Source organism: Gymnoscopelus braueri, assembly GCF_963280865.1.
Source record: "Gymnoscopelus braueri genome assembly, chromosome: 1".
Lineage (NCBI taxonomy): Eukaryota > Metazoa > Chordata > Actinopteri > Myctophiformes > Myctophidae > Gymnoscopelus > Gymnoscopelus braueri.
In genome coordinates, this window is record NC_137603.1 from 50,809,238 (window position 1) to 50,828,703 (window position 19,466).

The 19,466-nt window shown below is 44.0% G+C and overlaps 1 protein-coding gene across 1 annotated transcript in view; it reads left to right on the forward strand.

Moving 5' to 3' along the window:
- The window catches only part of adamts18 (ADAM metallopeptidase with thrombospondin type 1 motif, 18), a 79,657-nt gene that overhangs the window by 41,839 nt on the left and 18,352 nt on the right, over positions 1–19,466 (forward strand). Inside the window, 8 exon segments of the mRNA XM_080438068.1 lie at positions 172–267; positions 2,187–2,335; positions 11,071–11,243; positions 14,109–14,188; positions 14,190–14,240; positions 14,753–14,876; positions 15,845–15,859; positions 15,862–16,100. Of these exon segments, the coding sequence (XP_080294194.1) occupies positions 172–267; positions 2,187–2,335; positions 11,071–11,243; positions 14,109–14,188; positions 14,190–14,240; positions 14,753–14,876; positions 15,845–15,859; positions 15,862–16,100 (927 nt within the window).

The following is a 19,466-nucleotide window of genomic DNA, read 5'->3' on the forward strand; positions in this document are numbered from 1 at the left end:
TTACCTTGTATCCTATAGTTTCAATGTACAGATTATCATTTTGATAGTATACTGTTTAGACTGGTATGCTAGGTTCTTGGTTTACCAGTGATCCTAGTTTACTATAATGCTTACATTGTAACTCACCTTTGACAGACATCTCATCCTTTGTGTGTTTGCTTTGCTTCACAGGACATCTGTAAGTCGCTGTGGTGTCATCGTACGGGACACCGATGTGAAACCAAGTTCATGCCCGCTGCAGAGGGGACTTCCTGTGGACCCGATATGGTGAGTAACCATCTCATTTGTTCATTCTGTCATTAACAGAGATGCACAGCGCGTTGTGTTGCGACGCGCTGTGAGCTTGTTGATGGCTACTTTTGAATTTAAGGGGATTAAGTGTTTTATGAGCGGAGGGGGACGCTTTGGATATCATGTCCATATCGCTCACATGCAGCGTTTTACCCGCAACGTTCACATTGATCAACCATTGCTGTGCTCAAATGTCCTGATCTATGTTATTAGCACAAATAGCTATACGCTAATAGTAAACATGGACTTCTTGTGGTTGTGGTAACGATTCAACGTCGGGTTGTAAATTACCGGGTTGTCAGACATAGCCAGGAGGATCAAAAGAGCAGGGCTCCTCTCCAAAAGTTGAACTGTTTCCAGCTTGAAGCGCCCGTGGCGCTGCGCCAAAAAAACACTGGGCGTCGAGAGCGCTTAGCGCTGAAGCACAATGCTCGGGTGCACAAGCACATCTATACCATGGAACAGTGGTTCTCAACCTTTTCAGGCTGTGACCCCCCAAAATAATCATATTTAAACTGGGGACCCCCCGCCCTGACAAGCACTTTGTAGGAGTCGAGGTATTACATTAGTTTGACTCGGTTCCACTGATTTTTTTCCCCCCCATTTCATTTCTTTTAGGTATTAAAAAGGTCTTAAATTGTCACTTTAGTGTCATCTGAGGACCCCCCCCAAAATCATGTGACCCACAGGTTGAGAACCACTGTAGCCTACATGGAAAATACATGGCAGACTGGCTTTAAAAAAAAAGAAAACGCTTTGTGTGGACACGGCCCCTAATTGTTCCTCCTTTTGCTGCATGCATGGGGACCGCCTGGAACCCCCTCAAGGACCCCTGGGATTCCCCCTTACCCCACTTTGAGAAGCAGTGGTCTATATAAGGCTCTATTAATAGACCACACGGTGATGGTCGGAGGGTACATGTGTGGGTGTCAGAAGAGCACAGTGTGCTCCAGTTGGTTTGTGAAACGGGCCTCTCTAAACATCAAAGCGTCTGTTTGTAGCAAAAGTACAATGCAGGTTTTTTTTTTTGGGGAGCAGTGAGCATTGCAAGCAGAGAGGAGAGGAGGGGGTGGGGGGAGAAGAGGAGGTGGGGGGGGGGTAGACGAGCGGTGAGTGAGTTTGAGCAGAGCTGAGTGGACTGGAGCAACATAACTATAGCCTGGACTCTCCCTGCTCAACTCCACTCTCCCTGCTCTGACACACACACACACACACACACGCACGCACGCACGCACGCACGCACGCACGCACGCACACACACACAGCTGTGTGAGTGTTTGTCCATTGTTAAGTGCACCATAAGGACAAGACCATATTGATGGAGAGATGGAGAGAGAGAGAGATAGAGAGAGAGAGAGAGAGAGACATAGAGACAGACAGACAGACAGACAGACAGACAGACAGACAGACAGACAGACAGACAGACAGACAGACAGACAGACAGACAGACAGAGAGAGAGAGGTGCTGATATGCAAGTGTACGTTACGCTTTGGCTCAGACTGGTCCGGGTGGGGGGTGTGTGTGTGTGTGTGTGTGTGTGTGTGTGTGTGTGTGTGTGTGTGTGTGTGTGTGTGTGGGGAAGGGGTGGGGGGTGGGGGGTGGAGGGCGGTTCTGGGCTGAGGTCCAATGCAGGAACCTCAGGTCACTCAGCCATTCCTATACTGATGACAATAACACTACTTTTATTGTTTCTTTCCATTCTTTTCCTTTCGTTTTCCTCTCGTTCAAAACATCATGGAATAAAGCTCAGTAGAACTATAAGGTATATTTACAGAGAAGGGGGGGCGGGGTCAGACTACCAACAAGGTGTTCAAGGAGTTAAACTATGCTCACTTGTAGGAATACTTAGGTTATAGTTTAGAATTTCATTGTTGTGTTTTGTGCTCCTGTCCAGTGGTGTCGGAGGGGTCAGTGTGTCAAACATGGGGAGCACGGCCCCAAGGCGGTCCACGGCCACTGGTCAACCTGGTCCCAGTGGTCCGAGTGTTCCAGGACCTGTGGAGGAGGGGTCATGTACCGTGAGCGCTCTTGCACCAGCCCCAGGTACACACACGCACGCACACGCACACACACACACACACACACACACACACACACACACACACACACACACACACACACACACACACACACACACACACACACACACCCCCACACACACACACACACACACACACACACACACACACACACACACACACACACACACACACACACACACACACACACACACACACACACATGCACGCAGGTGTGTGCATTCTTGTGTGCAGCAGCCTATCTTCATATAATTGCTCCTCACTAATGCTCAATATAATATGGTACCATTTTTGTCTACTCACTCTGTGTCTCAGAGGAGGGCAATTCAGAAACCCGCCTACCAGTGACATCATCGATGTCGAGGCTACAGCCTTTCTATTCCTGGAAAGTTAACATGCTCAGATAGAAGCCTTTGTTCTCGCATTAAAGGAGAATTCCGGACAAATTAAGTGTTATCTTTCATGTCTCGTTACTCACCTAGCGACGTAAAAAGTGGCGTTCTTTTTTTCCATATATTCCCCTGTCGTCATTTTTTAAACACCCTCCGTTGTTATAATGGGAGCGAGTGGGTTAGTGAAGTTCGTCTATTATAACCAACGCAATGTTATTTTTTTCTCTACTACGATTCATTGTAGAGTCTCATGATAGTCAAACATGCGCTGAAAATTCCTGCGAGCCTGCCGTTAATGGCGAACGATTTAACACTGGTTGCTTGTTTCCAGAATCTGGCAACACGAGTTGCCAGGTTCTGGAAAGAAACAAGCATCCAGTGTTAAATTGTTCGCCATTAACGGCAGGCTCGCAGGAATTTTCAGCGCATGTTTGACTATCATGAGACTCTACAATGAATCGTAGTATAGAAACAAAAATAGAAATAACATTGCGTTGGTTATAATAGACGAACTTCACTAACCCACTCGCTCCCATTATAACAACGGAGGGTGTTTAAAAAATGACGACAGGGGAATATATGGAAAAAAAGAACGCCACTTTTTACGTCGCTAGGTGAGTAACGAGACATGAAAGATAACACTTAATTTGTCCGGAATTCTCCTTTAATACCAAAAAAAAGGGGAAAACTGTCCACAGCCCTGTGAGTAGACAAAAATGGTCCCATAATGAGCATTAGTGAGGACCAATTATATGAAGATAGGTTGAAAATGGGTGAAGTGCTCCGTTAAGCACATATTTGTTGCCCTACGGATATTTTCGACGTCAATAGTTTCATGACAATCTTTTCCTATATATTCTAATAGCGATGTATTCTTGTAATCTCTACTATCTAGTGGGAGATCTCATTTTATTTCCATTCACTAATGACGTGTGGCATATTACAGTCATTAGGGCAAATTATTATAGACAATTTAACAGTAAATAATAAAATAGTTGAAATTCCATTCATTCATAATCACTTCATACTGACATCATGGTTTGGCTGTAGTCTCTTTACCCCCCCATGCACCCAGCCCAGCCTGCGGTTGTACCACCCCGTCCCCCGGTCTCCTAATCCCTGTTGGAAGATCAAAGTCTCTCCTCTGTAGGAGTTGAGGTGGAGAACTCCTCATATGATGCATATTAGGAGCTACGATTAGCTGATGTTACACCGTCTCTAATCCAGGTTAGCTGTCAGGTTCGTTTAACGCTTGTGGCGCCAAAGCAGCTCTTTGTAGCTGCCTGGCTGGGTTTTGACGCCGCGGCAAAGCGGTTGTGAGGTCAATGGAGACGTACGGGAGGACAAGATGACAGAGTCGGTGGAATGTCTGCCCTCACAGAAGCCCTTGATGTCGAGTCAAACGGCTGTGATGTGGAATTGGGATTTGATCTTCATGGTTTCGCAAGGGGGTGTCCTATGCATGTTTTGGGGGTCTCAAACACCCGTTGCAACTTACAATTCAGGCATTTAGCAGACGCTCTTATCCAGACAGACAGACAGACCTTACAGTTAGCAAGGTAAATATAATAGTACATCAAATGCAGAGAGACACTGTGATGTCTCAGTAAACTAGGATCACAGGTAAACCAAGAACCTAGCATCAGTCTAAAAACAATATACTATCAAAAACAATCTGTACATTTAAACTATAGGATACCAGGTAAACAATGAACCTAGCATCTATCTAAATACATGCTATCTGAATTACATTTTTAACATTGTGGTCATGAAAAAACAAGCCTAAGATACAAACACATGAGAACAAATGACCAAGTTATGTTTGCATGGTCGTCATATCTAGGTTAAAGGAGTAGTTCACCCAAACAATTACTTATTTTCTATCAATTACACACCCCATGAAGCATTGAATTCATGGAGATTTGTTTGTTTTTGTCTCATTCCTAAGCCAATAATTTGATTACCGGCGGAAAAGATGCTAATGTATCCGAGACTCAAAGGAGTATCTCCTACCGGAAATAGACCCGGTCATCAAAATATTGGCTCAGGAATGCGTAAAACTAAATCTCCATGAATTCAAGGCTTCATGGGGTGTGTAATTGATAGAAAATAGATAATATTTTGGGTGAACTACTCCTTTAAGTGCGGAGGAGGAGTCTGAAGACGTGACTCTTACAGGCATGCATGCACGCACGCACAGACAGACACGCGGACGCACACACATAACCACATGAACCATTAGCATCCCTATTCTGGGCATGTCATAATAGGCGAACATTCTGTGGAAATAGCAGATCTACAGGCCAGTGGCGTTCCCAAGAATTACATTTAGGGCAGGCGAGATCCCCCCCCCCCTCTCGGGGGAAAATCTCGGGGGAAACAAGTTAACAACAACACTACACTGACTACAAAACTGAAAAACGTTAATAAAAACAATAAGTGTATAATCAATGTATGTATTTTTATCAATGTATGTATTTTTATTCTTAAAAAAACATCATTACAGAAAAGGCGAACATGATGTCCTGCGCAAATTATTGACTCATTTCAACATTGCGATTACAACAGCAACAATAACAGCTAAATCAAATAGTGTTCAAGCATGTAGTGATGTCTCAAAACATGAGACGACAGGCTTGCTGCACTTGAAAATATCTATAATTGGATCGTAGTTCAGACCTTCAGTTAAATCTCTCTCAAACGCTCTAGGAGACACAGACTATTTAGGCGAGAGGTTGTCATTGTACTTCTGCTGTACTTTTTATGCCAGGTGATAGCCTGCAGGTGATGGCCCAGACCCCCACTCCTGGCACCCCATGAAGACAAAGGCATACATTTGCATCACTATAGACGAGGGTCGCTCTGCTGAATGGTTACGGTAGTGATTGTCTGCCTGCCCGCGTGAATGGACGAGGAGGCGGGCTAATGGTCCAACGGTCTTTTACTTTATTTTCTAGGGGTGGCGAGATTTTAGTTGGGCAGGCGGCCGCCTGCCTTGCCTCTATGGTGGGTACGCCACGGCTCAACGCGTTGTGAGCTTTTAGATCAGCTATTTTCAGCAAAGAGATTTGGTGTAGAGGGGAAAAAAGGAGGGAACCAAGTAGAGTAGACCCCTGGGGGACCCCGTCCAATGAACTATGTAGGGTTCAAAGTGGTTAAATATTTGACACTAGAGTCATGCTGCCGCCACAGGCTCATGAGAATAACAGTTTCTGCATGTTTGACATTTTGGGTCGGGGCTCCTGTGCTCCTAATCTGAGAAGAACAACATGGATTAGCCTCAATCCCATGGTGTCCGCTGATTAACCCATTCAATCCGCGAACGCATCTGTGTCATTTTAGATTTCTTTGGGCTATTCAAAAATAACAGATATACAAGCTCATAGCGTAGATTTTTATTTACGTAGATCTGCTATTTTTTTCTCTTTTTTTTTACTGAAATCTTTTGCTTCTGGGGGGGTCCCTGGAACAACATAGTTTGAGATGGGGGTCCGCGACCAAATACATATCATTTTGGGGGTCCGCGACATGACAGTGTGAGAACCACTGATATTAAAGCAACATATTCAAAGATTTGCACACATTTTCGTGATTTTTCTAAAACTACAAGCTCATAGCACAGCACTCGGTGCAGCGCTTTGAGCTTGTATATCTGCTATTTTTTAACAGCCCAAAGACATCTAAAATGACACAGATGCGTTCCCGGATTGAATGGGTTAAAACCCCCGACAGAGATCAAATCTACCGTGTCATCTTTCACTACACGGATTTGTTCATGTGCTCCATACAGTTTGACATACAATTGATACTGTAGTTGTAGATTGACATTGTGTACATGCACACAGTCTGCCTGTATAGAGAATGCACTTCTATACTGAATGCATTTCTATAGTGGCACCTATCAATATATCCGTCAACCACTTAACCACAAAAGAATACATATCAACTATTTCGAACAGTTACTTTTCAGGATTCAAATAAAAAAAATTGCAAAAAGTAGCAGATCAGTAACAAGCTCAAAACGCATCGCTTCGTGTCGCGTTTCGAGCTTGCAGATCTGCTGCTTTTGATGCTTTTGTGCGACGCTGTGGTATGATCAAGTAGGGCGTTAATTTACGAAAAAAATACGCAAATAGTAAAAACATGGAGATAAGAGGTTTCTGCAACGATATCTTGTTTTACATTTCCGCCTATAATGACATGTCAAGTAGTTGAGTAAAGAACTGGAATTCAGAACCCCCGCCCACACACACACACACACGGCTAACTCCAGGTCCCCCCCACCCCCGATCTCCCTGCGGACCACCTGTCGGATCAAACACAGTCAACCTAATCCTTCCAAACAAGACCTGGGAGATTAACCCATTCAATCCGGGAACGCTGGCTATTCAAAAATAGCAGATATACAAGCATTTGTGCACATCTTTGTATATATATTTTTTAAAGCCGACATTTGTAACTCAAATATTTGCTTCTGGGGGGTCCCTGGAACAAATCATTTTACAAATGTTCGCTTAAAAATATATATTCACGATAATAAAAAAAAAATAGCAGATCTACAAGCTCATAGCGCGGCACTCGGTGCCACGCTATGAGCTTGCATATCTGCTATTTTTTGAATAGCCAAAGAAATCGTAAAAATGACAGAGATGCGTTTCCCCGGATTGAATGGGTTAAGGTTCACCGTCTTGACCTGGTTTTGTGGAGTGGGGAGATTTTGTCATCCAGTTCATTTGAGGGGTTACGGGCCCAGATGATCAGATAGCTCCCTGACCTCTCTCCAGCACGCTCGTAAAGACACTTTATTGGGGTGAAGCCCTCGGCTTGTATGTGTGTGGCGTGTGTATATATCGTTACTGTCAGGCAGAAACCTTGTATCTCCATATATTTCAACTTTTTACTTCTTATAGAGTACAGTAGCCCTCCTGTGCCACAGGTGTAGCCCAAAAGTAGTTAAAATAGCAGATAAGGTATTGTAGATCGGCTATTTTCATTGTGGTGTTTTCACTAGGTTTTTAATATAATAATATTAAAAGGAACGGTGTTTGGACATACAAGGTTTCCACCCGACAGCGACGATATGTACTACTTGTATTACTATTCTTGTGAGGGCCAAAGAATTTGAGAAGTAGAATGTCCTGGTCCTGACAAGAGAAATGGTTGTTTTAAGGTTAAAAAGGTTAGGTTTACGGTTGGAGTTATGCCTGATTTATACTAAGTTGCACTAAGTGTCAAGTGTCAAGTGTCAAGTTATACTAAGTGTCGCGTTGGGAGCTAGTTTATGGGTCGCAAGTAAATATCCTTTTTCTTTTTTTTCGTACTTGAAAAAGAGAGAAAAAAAAGAAAATCACAAATTGTTCATACAGCTTCAAGGTGAAAATGGAATTTACAAAATTGCCGATATGCGGCGATATCACACACCAACATATAGCTGATCTACAAGCTTACAATGTGTAGCTATTTCCGGCTATTTTCAGCTACTTTCAATACGATGTTAATTTCCTCACGTATAGTATATAATACAAACATGCGTGTGCATGTGTGTGCGTGTGTGCGTGCGTGCGTGCGTGCGTGCGTGCGTGCGTGCGTGCGTGCGTGCGTGCGTGCGTGCGTGCGTGCGTGCGTGCGTGCGTGCGTGCGTGCGTGCGTGCGTGCGTGCGTGCGTGCGTGCGTACGTGTGAGCAAGGAGAGGAATGGAGAACAGGTGACTGAAGAGAGTGGAACACTAGACTAGACCGACACGTTGACCTCTGGCCCTCAAACTTCTGTCGCCGGGCAGATTTACTCGACCCCCGGGACACCCAGGGAGGGGAGGAGAAACAAGAGCATTACACAGGGGAGTGCTAGACAAAGGGGGAGAGAGCCATTTAAACTAGATCTCTGTCTTGTTTTGGATTTAGAAGTTGCAGACAAATGAAGAGCGATGGGTTATGAGAGAAACAGAACAGAACACATTAGAGCAGGGGTCTTCAACGTTTTTCAGGCAAAGGACCCCTTATCTGAGACGGAGATGAAGCAGGGACCCCCACTACATATGATATAAAATTGTGTTGCAGATTAACATTTTTCACAGATAGCTTCATAGACTTGTTGTGTAAATTCATGTTTTTTGTTTCTTTGCATATTAATATTTTCCCTCTACACCAAATCTCTTCGCTGAAAATAGCCGCTCTACAAGCTCATAGATAGGCTATTTTCGGCAAATAGGGATGAATAGGGATGCTATGGTTCAAATGATTAGTGTAAAACAAAAAGTTCCTATCACAAAAATATTTGGCTGCCCCCCTGTAGTAACTCTGAGGACCCCCTAGGGGTCCCAGACCCCCTGTTGAAGACCACTGCATCAGAGGACAGCCCGGTACTTCTTCTGCTCTGTGTTGGGACGAGTGGGGAAGGACCCCTGTCATAGTGAGGTGGTGGGCTGTCTTAAGTAGTCTACCATATGGACCGTCTCTGTCCTAATAGGATCGGACCCATGAAACCCCAGGCCCAGGCCATCTCTCTCTGGCAAAGCCTGGCAGGATCTACAGAGAGCAGACTTACACTTTGACACCTTGAATTGAGCTTTACTATAAGTACTACTAACTACTGTACTACAACTACACATTTGTTTGCATGGTCGTCATATTCAGGGTTAAGTGCTAAGGGGTGAGGTGGGGTCTGAAGAGGTGAGTCTTCAGAATTTGACGGAAAATTGGGAGTGAGTCCGCAGTTCTAACTGCAATGCAGAGTTTGTTCTAGAACTCTTCACGGGTCCCCCGATTGTGAGAATACCCAACAAGACCCGAGAACCGAGTTCAGTGAGAGCTGGAGAGTCCCGCTCTCACTGAACTCGGTTCTCGGGTCCTGTTGGGTACAGACTATACCTCCATGTGCACTGTGGCGACTGTGATCATGGATTCCTTTTTCATCGAGGTGAAAACATGCAATTTAATGTCATTGTCTCTTATTATAGGCTGCTACAGTACGTAGCTACTAGGTGTCATTATGGAATGTAACTGACATCTAGCCTGTTAGAAAGGCATTTTAGGTGTGTCGGGTCCATAAAATAATAAGTCGGGTGTGAACTATCTCCCAAACAATTTGAAAAAAGATCTCGGAACCAGTCGGATCTCAGATCAAAATTCATGGGTCCATTAGGGTTGGGGTCGGTCATTTCTGAGCCGTGAACAGCTCTACTAACTCTCCACACATCCCAGACTCTTCTCCCTTCTGGCTCCCAAACTGTGGAACAAACTCCCCATTGCAGTTAGAACTGCAGACTCACTCCCAATTTTCCGGCGTAATCTTCAGACTCCACCTCACCCCTTAGCACTTAAGCGGTGGAGATATAGTGGAGTAAAAGTATTGAAAATTGGAAATGCTCCAGTTAAGTAAAAAAAAAAACCCTCAAAACTGTACTTTAAGTACAGTACCTGAGTAAATGTACTTAGTTACTTTACGCCACTGGTAACTGATATGCCCATTGTACGTTCTGTTCACTTTCCTTCATTCCATTCATGTTAATTTTGGCATGTCTGTGCACATTTACATTACACATGCACATACATTTATGTAAGACACTGGAATAGGACTGTGAAATGTGTCATCCTAATGTGCAGATTGCTCAACCATCTGCATCGTTCTCAGGTCCCTGCAGGACAGAAGGATTGATGTGCCTGTGATCATCTGATGTACTGAGTTACATGGATTCAAGGTCTCAGTCGCCACCACTGATTTCAGTCATTTGGATTCCATAGAAGTCAGCATGTCTTCTATGGAATCATGTCATGCACCAAAAATAGCCAATCCACAAGCTCACAACACAGTCATTTTCGGTTATTAATTATTTTAAGATTAAAGAGTATTTTAAAGGAGTTGTTCACCCACAAAATTACTTATTTTCTATCAATTAACTCTTTCACTGCCAGAATAAATAAATAAATGAATCACCCACACTGCCAGCGATGTTTCGAGTTTCTTACCTTTTCAAGTAGTCACAGAATATTTATCTCCAGTATGATCGATCCCCTGATGGTTGCTAATCACGGAGGGTTTCACTGTGCTTCCGCGAAAGAAAAAGAAAAAATTCATCGTGACCCCCCGTTCGCTTGTTTTTTTTATTTTTACTTTGCTTATTATGCTCAAATGCAGAAGACTTGAGCACCAAGCAGGCGCACTATAGGGTTTCAAACAGTAGATGTACACGCAGTAGCGTTTTAAATGCGGAAGTCCTGCGACCCCAGATTTGACCACCAGGCAACTTCACTGTTATACAACGGTTCGGGGGGGAGCTTGGTCCCGACCCAGTGTATGGGAAACAAGTGATATGGGGGACAGAAATATAATCTCCATCTTCCATCTCCAGGCCGCAGAACAACGGTAGATTCTGCCCCGGCTCCAGCCGTCTCAACCAGCTGTGTAACACCAGACCATGTCCCGCTGAAGCAGTGGACTTCAGGTCGCAGCAGTGTGCCGAGTACAACAGCAAACCCTTCAGGGGCTGGTACTACAAGTGGAAACCCTACACCAAAGTGGACGGTAGGTCACATACTGTACTTCTGTACAACCATCACATTTCTCAAACGTAAATGTACTTATTTTATCATTACAAGATTGAGTCAAATGTTTTTTTTTTATTGAAGCACATTTCACATTTACGTTTTTCAGAAAACTTTTAGGATTTAGAACATTGGCTTATAACAGTGTAACAGTACAGTCCATCCCCGTTACAAGGCGCTAGACGCTGAGGTGGAGCGCCACACCTACCATCAGCTCCCAGTACTTACCGCACTCATATGCCGAGTTGGCGGTGCCCGGGGATCGAACCCATGACCTTGTGGCCCAAAGGCGACCGACTGAGCTACCCGGACACAAAACATTTAACAGTTCATAGTAGATGTACAAATATACATTTTCACATTAGAGTAAAATTGTCGAGCATAAAACAATCTTGGTGCTGGACAAGTTCAAGTAATCTTCTTAACAAAGACTTTTTTCCCACGGTGCCGCAGACCACCATGGTGGCCTCTGTTATAAATTGTGGTCGCTCACTCGCTTGCTTGCTTGCTTGCTCGCTCACTCACTCACTCACTCACTCGCTCAATCACTCTACAATAGGTGGACAGTAGGTAATTGTCCAATAACGTGCTTGGATGCAGAAATGGGGCTTATGGGTCTAATCGCATATCATGCAAATAAAGTTCAAATGAAGTTCAGCCAGCCATCCCTTTTCAGCAGTGATATTTGAGTAACACACAACCACTGAATAAAGAGGTGAGGACATACAAAATAGTCTCAATATGCCTACTGTATCAAATATACGGTAACACTTGCTATGCATCCCATGTCTATAATGCATTATAAGCATACTTATAATTTTCGGAAGGCATAAGCAGAAACGTTGTCTTGTTCTTGCATACATTTAATGCTATTAATTTTATCCTCTATACCAAATCTCTTTGCAGAAAATAGTCAATTGACAATCTCACAAGCTTGTGAGCTTCTGCTGTACTGGCCAGGTGACAATTTAAAGGATCCAAAAAATGCATCGCCAAATGTTTCGCGTTGTGAGCTCACAGATCAGCTATTTAGGGGCGAATGTTCCCCCAAGAATGGGTATGCTAGGGTTCAAGTGGTTACATGTTAAATATAAAGTTATTTTCTATCTGTCCTAATGTAAACTGATGTTCTCTCACATTTTCCTTCTGACATACTGTATCTTAGAGGGACAGATTTACATATTTACGTACCGTAATATGACATAAATGTAAGGTGCTGTAAAGTAACATTGAGAGACCCACTGGTGTATGGACCTTTAGATTGCGCAGTACAATATTGAAATTTGTGAAGGCATCTTTTAACAACAAGCACCTCCATAAAAGGTTTCCACGAACCACCATAACACACAAGCAAAGGCATGTGACTAAACGTGTCACTGTTTACACGACTCAGTTTCACAGAGTAAACATTTGAATTGCATATTCTTCAGGACAAGCTTCTTCTTGCCTCAGTTCTGCTGATCCCTTTGCTGTGCGTCTCAGGCAGAATCAGCTGAAAGAAATCTGATTATGATGTGTCTTTATGGTGCCAGTAGTGTTGCCAGATTTTGTGAGAGAAATACGCGGCCAGGTCTAAAGACGCGACTAGGTTGCATGCATGCTCACACACACCGGGGGTCCCAAGCTAAATTAGTTAATATTGCATCAAAATCTATTTGACCACTTTAAACCTATACTTGACCACTTTAAACCTATACATCGGCAAAAAAAGAAAATAAATAAATATTTAGAATATTTCTGAAACATTTTAACTACACAAATCATGCATGGGGGTGGCTGGCACACAATATTTTCAGATGGGGGTCCGCGGACAGACGAACACATGAAAAGGTTTGAGAGCCACTGGTTTAAACTACATTAGGAAGCAAGCCCAAATAAGCAACTACACTGCACAACTAGAAACAAGCCTAAGCCATAGTATTCGCAACCTGATACTTCTAATATTTACAAAGCGACTTTTACAAAAAAAAAACAAGCCTTAAAGTCGCTTATAATAAGCAGACTTGGCAACACTGCTTTGCGGTGCCAGCCTGGGTCTAGTGCCAGGGGAGCAGAGAGCCAAACAGCTGCAGGAAGACATCACTCTGCTCCTTGTTGGAGGAAGACTTTAGGATAAGCTGTCAGGGTAATGTGTATATGAGGGACATGTAGCCACCTGCACGCTCTCACACAGAGGGATACATTAAAAAAGGAAGCCCGCAGGCCAGGGTTTTTACCTGTGGAGGGAGGGAGGGAGGGAGAGAGAGAGAGGGAGGAGAGAGAGAGAGAGAGAGAGAGAGAGAGAGGGAGAGGGAGGGAGGGAGGGAGGGAGAGAGAGAGAGAGAGAGAGAGAGAGAGAGAGAGAGAGAGAGAGAGAGAGAGAGAGAGAGAGAGAGAGAGAGAGAGAGAGAGAGAGAGAGAGAGAGAGAGAGAGAGAGAGGTATTCTTGGCTGTCATCCCAGGGTTCTGTTTATAGTTTGTTGATGGATGAAAGGTGAATGTTGAGATCAGCACTTTTGTGTGCTTGCCTCAAAGAAGTCACCTTTACTGTCATGTTGTTTAAGGTAATCACATACATACACCAAATGCAGAGAGACAGTGTAGTCACAGTCGATCAGTGCCTAAATAAACTAGGATACCCGGTAAACAATGAACCTAGCATCTGTTTACATAACATGCTATCTAATTACATTTTATAGACATGGGACACCAGGCCCCCACCAGCAGTGAAACTTCACTGAAGCATATTATTTAACTGTTGTAGTGTAAAGATGAAAAACCTTTTTTGAACTTTGAAAATCTATCTGTACAATCTATCTATGCATTTGCTGATATATATATATATTGTATATATCTGTGTCTCCAGATGAGGACATCTGTAAGCTGTACTGCATTGCAGAGGACTTTGACTTTTTCTTCGCCATGTCCAGCAAGGTTAAAGATGGCAACCTCCTGCTCCGAACACAAAGGAGGCGTCTGCATTGAGGGAGTGTGTGAGGTACGTTGACCACTAGAATGGTGCCTGCTTGTTATTTCCTAAATTGGTCTGTATTTCAATAGGGCCTTTATCCAATTTATAATGTGTGTTACATTCACCCATTCACACACCGATGGCAGAGGCAACCATGCACGGACCCAGTGTTCATTTTGACAAAAATTCTAGTCATATTTTAGTTATCTGAAATGTTTTATTTTTAGTCTAGTTTTAGTTGACTAAATATCATATAAGGCGGGCCGTGATTGCGTCATAAACTATCGTTTATGTTATCTGACAGTTATGTAACAGGGTAGTAGAGGTGGAACACACACATTAAGCTTTGTGTCATTGAATAACCAACTTAACATTGTAGCATTACAAAGGTGTTTACTGTCTGTGTGTGTGTGTGTGTGTGTGTGTGTGTGTGTGTGTGTGTGTGTGTGTGTGTGTGTGTGTGTGTGTGTGTGTGTGTGTGTGTGTGTGTGTGTGTGTGTGTGTGTGTGTGTGCGCGTGCTTGCGTGCGGTGTGTGCAGGCAGTAGGCTGTGATCAGGTGCTGGGATCCAAGACCACTCTGGATGCGTGTGGCGTCTGTAAAGGAAACAACTCAACCTGCAAGTTCTACAAAGGCCAATACACCCTGCAGCACCGAGCCAACGGTAGGGTGGGAGTGTGTGTGTGTGAATACATTTCTAAGAGTGCTACCAGAATGGTTTAATTATGTCTTTGCTAACATCCCCTGATGTTGTTTTTCTTGACACCAGTCACAAGGAGGTCCTGATTCTAGTTCTTGTACATGGACCAGGCTTTCCAAGATAAATATTCAAAGTACCAACCGCTACATGGAATTATAACATTTTGGGTACAGAATGACGCAGACTCTGCGTAGTCATTTTTGGAAGCCTGGGCCATGTACATAAACTTACCACGAGTGGCCTGAACATTGCTGGCATGACAAAGAACTAAGCCAAACAACTCACTGCTCTGTTTCAGCTGTCAGCTTGGGCTGTGTGGAGGAGAATTAAGGTGCTATTATGTACCCTTATTGTCTAACCCCGATATATTTTTGTTTCCCTGTAAATTTATACTAATTTGTGTATTCAAATAAAGCATTTGTGTGTGTGTGTGTGTGTGTGTGTGTGTGTGTGTGTGTGGTGTGTGTGTGTGTGTGTGTGTGTGTGTGTGTGTGTGTGTGTGTGTGTGTGTGTGTGTGTGTGTGTGTGTGTGTGTGTGGTGTGTGTGTCTACAAGTATAGTAGAACTTTTAGAAAATAGACAAGAACAATGGTTGATTTATGTTTTTAGAGGTTTACAATTAGGAAAACTTTCAGGTTGGGGTCAGGGTTAGGATTACACATTTAGCGGTTTGGTTAGAGTTATGCCTGAATTCCACTTAGTTTCGTGTCGGAGTCGTGCACCGAAAAATAGCCGATGTTAGCTTATAGATCTGTTGTTTTTCTGCAATGTTTCTGCTATTTCAATGGCATCCTAAAATGTTGTCATGTCCTCACAAGAAAAGTAATACAAACTGTGTGTGTGTGTGTGTGTGTGTGTGTGTGTGTGTGTGTGTGTGTGTGTGTGTGTGTGAGTGTGTGTGTGTGTGTGTGTGTGTGTGTGTGTGTGTTCAGAGTACTACTCCATGGTGACGTGCCGGCCGGGGCCCGCAGCATCCGGGTCCAGGAGCTGGAGGTGTCCAGCAGCTACCTGGCGGTGCGCAGCGGCAGCGCCACCCTCCAGGGGAAGTACCACCTGACCGGGGACTGGACCGTGGACTGGCCCGGCCGCTTCCACTTCGCCGGCACCACCTTCGACTACCAGCGCTCCTCCAACCGGCCGGAGAGCCTGAGTGCCGCCGGACCCACTAATGAGAGCCTGGTGTTTGAAGTAAGAGACGCTTTGATGTCTGCTGCTAAACTGGAATTGACAGTGACAGCGTCCTGGCAGCCAGCTAGCGCCATCATTCAGAGAAAACATTAAATGAACAGAGAATGGGCAGGAGGGGAGGGCAGTGTTGCCAAGTCTGCTTATTCTCTTCCCTTTAAATTTGCTTGTAAATATTGGAAGTTGCAGGATGTTTTTGTTTAAAGTATGGCTTGTTTCTGGTAAAGTATAGTTGCTCATTTGGGCATGCTTCAGTTTTTAACCACTTTGAATGGGGGGCTGGGTCCTCTGGCACAAAATATTTTCACATGGCGGTCCGTGGGCAAAATACATAGCCTATTCATTTGGGGGGGTCCGTGATATGAAAATGTTTGGAGAGCTACTGGTTTGAAACAAAGTTTTAAACTTTAAACTTGATTTTGATGACCTGCCCCTAGTCGCTTATTTTGGGCTTGTTTCCATAGACCTGGTTTCTTGTTTCTCTCCCAAAATCTGGTGACACTGGGGAGGAGGGGTTTAGGCAGGCAGAAGAGAGAGAGAGAGACAGAGAGATGGGGTGCGTTAAGGTTCTCTGAAGGAGGAGGAAGAGGATAAGAGGAGGAGAGGGGCTTCACTGTAGAGCTTCTGTTGTCATTTAATTGTGCACGGTGGCCAATAGCATCAGGGCCCTTGTATTGGGTGGGGAGGGGGGGGCTTTCATCTCATTGAACGAGCGGCTTGGAGAGTTTCAAACGGCCCGCTGTGTGCTTTGAACTTTCCAGACGGTCTCTCCTCTCTCTCTCTCTCCCTCTTTCTATCTCTCTCCCTCTCTCTCTCTCTCTCCTCCCCTCTCTCTCTCTCTCTCTCTCTCTCTCTCTCTCTCTTCTCTCTCTCTCTCTCTCTCTCTCTCCGTATCTCTCCCTTCATGTGAGAGAGGGAGAGAAAAGAAAAGAAGCAGGAATTCTGTACATAATTGGGATTTATATGAAACCAGGCCAACAGCTTAAAACCGACGCACGACCAAAGTGGCCGAGAGAGGGGAGGGGCGGAGAGAATGAGAGAGAGAGAGAGAGAGAGAGAGAGAGAGAGAGAGAGAGAGAGAGAGAGAGAGAGAGAGAGAGATAGATGAGAGAGAGAGAGAGAGAGAGAGAGAGAGAGAGAGAGAGAGAGGAAAAAGAAAAGGAACACAAATTCTGTACAAGAAGAGAGAGGCGGCAGATGAAAGGAAAAAAGACATGTGGTCAATTAGGTGTAAAAGGGCCATTGTGCTGCCATTCAGGACAGAGTGTAGGACTCACATGGCAGAGGAGAACACAGCTAGAACAGTGGTTCTCTGACTGTTTTGGCTCAGGTCACCCCTGTAAATCGTTGCTGTCAGGGCAGAAACCGTATCTCCATATTTTCACTTTCACTGTTTTTTCGTAAATTAACGCCCAGCTCGTGATCATACTATTGCGTCACACTAGACTAAAGTATCAAAAGTAGCAGATCTACATTTTACTCATTTACTCATTTATTGAATCAACAAATCCGTCTACATGCAATAAATGTACAATGACCTCTCTACACACACTTAACTGAACTCCAAATAGGTAATAGAAATGAATGATAATGATATTTATTTATATAGCACCTTTCATACAAAAAATGCAACTCAAAGTGCTTAACACAAAAAAAGAAAACATCATATAAAAACGTCTGTTCCCTTCAGGGTCGCCACAGCGAATCATCTGCCTCCATCTCACCCTGTCCTCTGCCTCGTCTTCTCTCACACCGTGAGATCATCATCATGTCCTCTTTCACTACATCCATACATCTCCTCTTTGGTCTTCCTCTGAGCCATCTGCCTGGCAGTTCCAACCTCAGCATCCTTCTACCGATATACTCACTATGCCGCCTCTGTAACTACATGTCCAAACCATCTCCGTCTGGCCTCTCTACCTTTATCTCAAAAACATCTAACATGTGCTGTCCTTCTGATATACTCGTTCCTGATCCTATCCATCCTTGTTCCTCCCAGAGAGAACCTCAACATTTTTGTCTCTGCTACCTCCAGCTCTGCTTCCTGTCTTTTCCTCGACTGTCTCTAAACCTGGGGTCTTCAATAGGGGGTCCGGGACCCCTAGGGGTCCTCAGAACCACTATAGGGGACCGCCAAATCTTTGTGTGATAGGATTATTTTTTTTTTACGTAACCACTTGAACCCTATAGCATCCCTATTCTGCCTCGCAGCGCAAGGAGTTGTGAGCTTGTAGATCGGCTATTTTCGGCAAAGAGATTTGGTGTAGGGGGAAAAAGAGCAGACCAAGTCAAAAATAAAGTTTAATCTGAAACACAATTGTATACAATATAGAGCGGGTCCCTGCTACATAGATGGTCTCACCACCGTCTTGTACACCTTTCCTTTCATTCTTGCTTTCTCCACCCGTTCCAACCTGCTTGCACTCATTTCTTCACCTCTTTTCCACACTAAAACAAGTACATAAAAATGCAAGTACATAAGTGCATATAATATCAAACATGAAGCATAAAAAACAAATAAATGAGCAGAAAACTAAAAGACACTTTGAAAAAGAGCACACTTAAAAATATCTACATATCTACATTCACCGCAGAGAGTTCCTGAGGCTAGGGGCATAAAAAACTTAGAATCTATTCTAAAAGTGACAGGTAGCCAACACAGAGGTCTTAGGTTGAGTTACTCTGCAGTGTCCTGTTCTGAAGCTGTGGAGCAGTGAATTAGCATGTAGCTCAGAGTGAGATGGTCGCATCGGGGTGAAGGACAGGATTTACGAGGTGGCGATCACCTCGGCACATTTATAATGGTGTGGTGGTGTGTCTGTCAGGCCCCACAGCTCAGAGGTGAGAGCGAGTCTCCTCCTGTTCTCAAACACTGGAACATGAGACACATATCCTCTTGACCAGTGTTGCCATGTCTGCTTATTATAAGCGGCTTTGGGCTTTTTTTTGCTGTAAAGTGGCTTGTAAATATTGGTATACAGTAGTTGCGTGTGTGCTGTTTTTTGGTCTTGTTTCTGAAGTGTAGTTGCTTATTTGGGCAGGCTGTCTAATGTTGTTTAAATGTGTGTTTCTTTTTTCATGTGAAGGACCCCAAATAATAAGAATTTGTCTGCGCACAAATATATATAAAATATTTTGTGCCATGGACCTCCCATACAACATTTGTGTTGTTTAAAATGTTCCCCTCCCCCCACACCAGATTTGACTTAAATGTTCAAACATGCATATAGGTTTAAAGCGTTCATGTGGCCTATAATAGTCGCTTCTTTTGGGCTTGTTTCATAGACTTGGTTGCTTATTTCTCTCACAACTTATGGCAACACTGACCCCTCAGCGAGTGTGTAAGTGTAAGTGAGTGGTGGGACATCT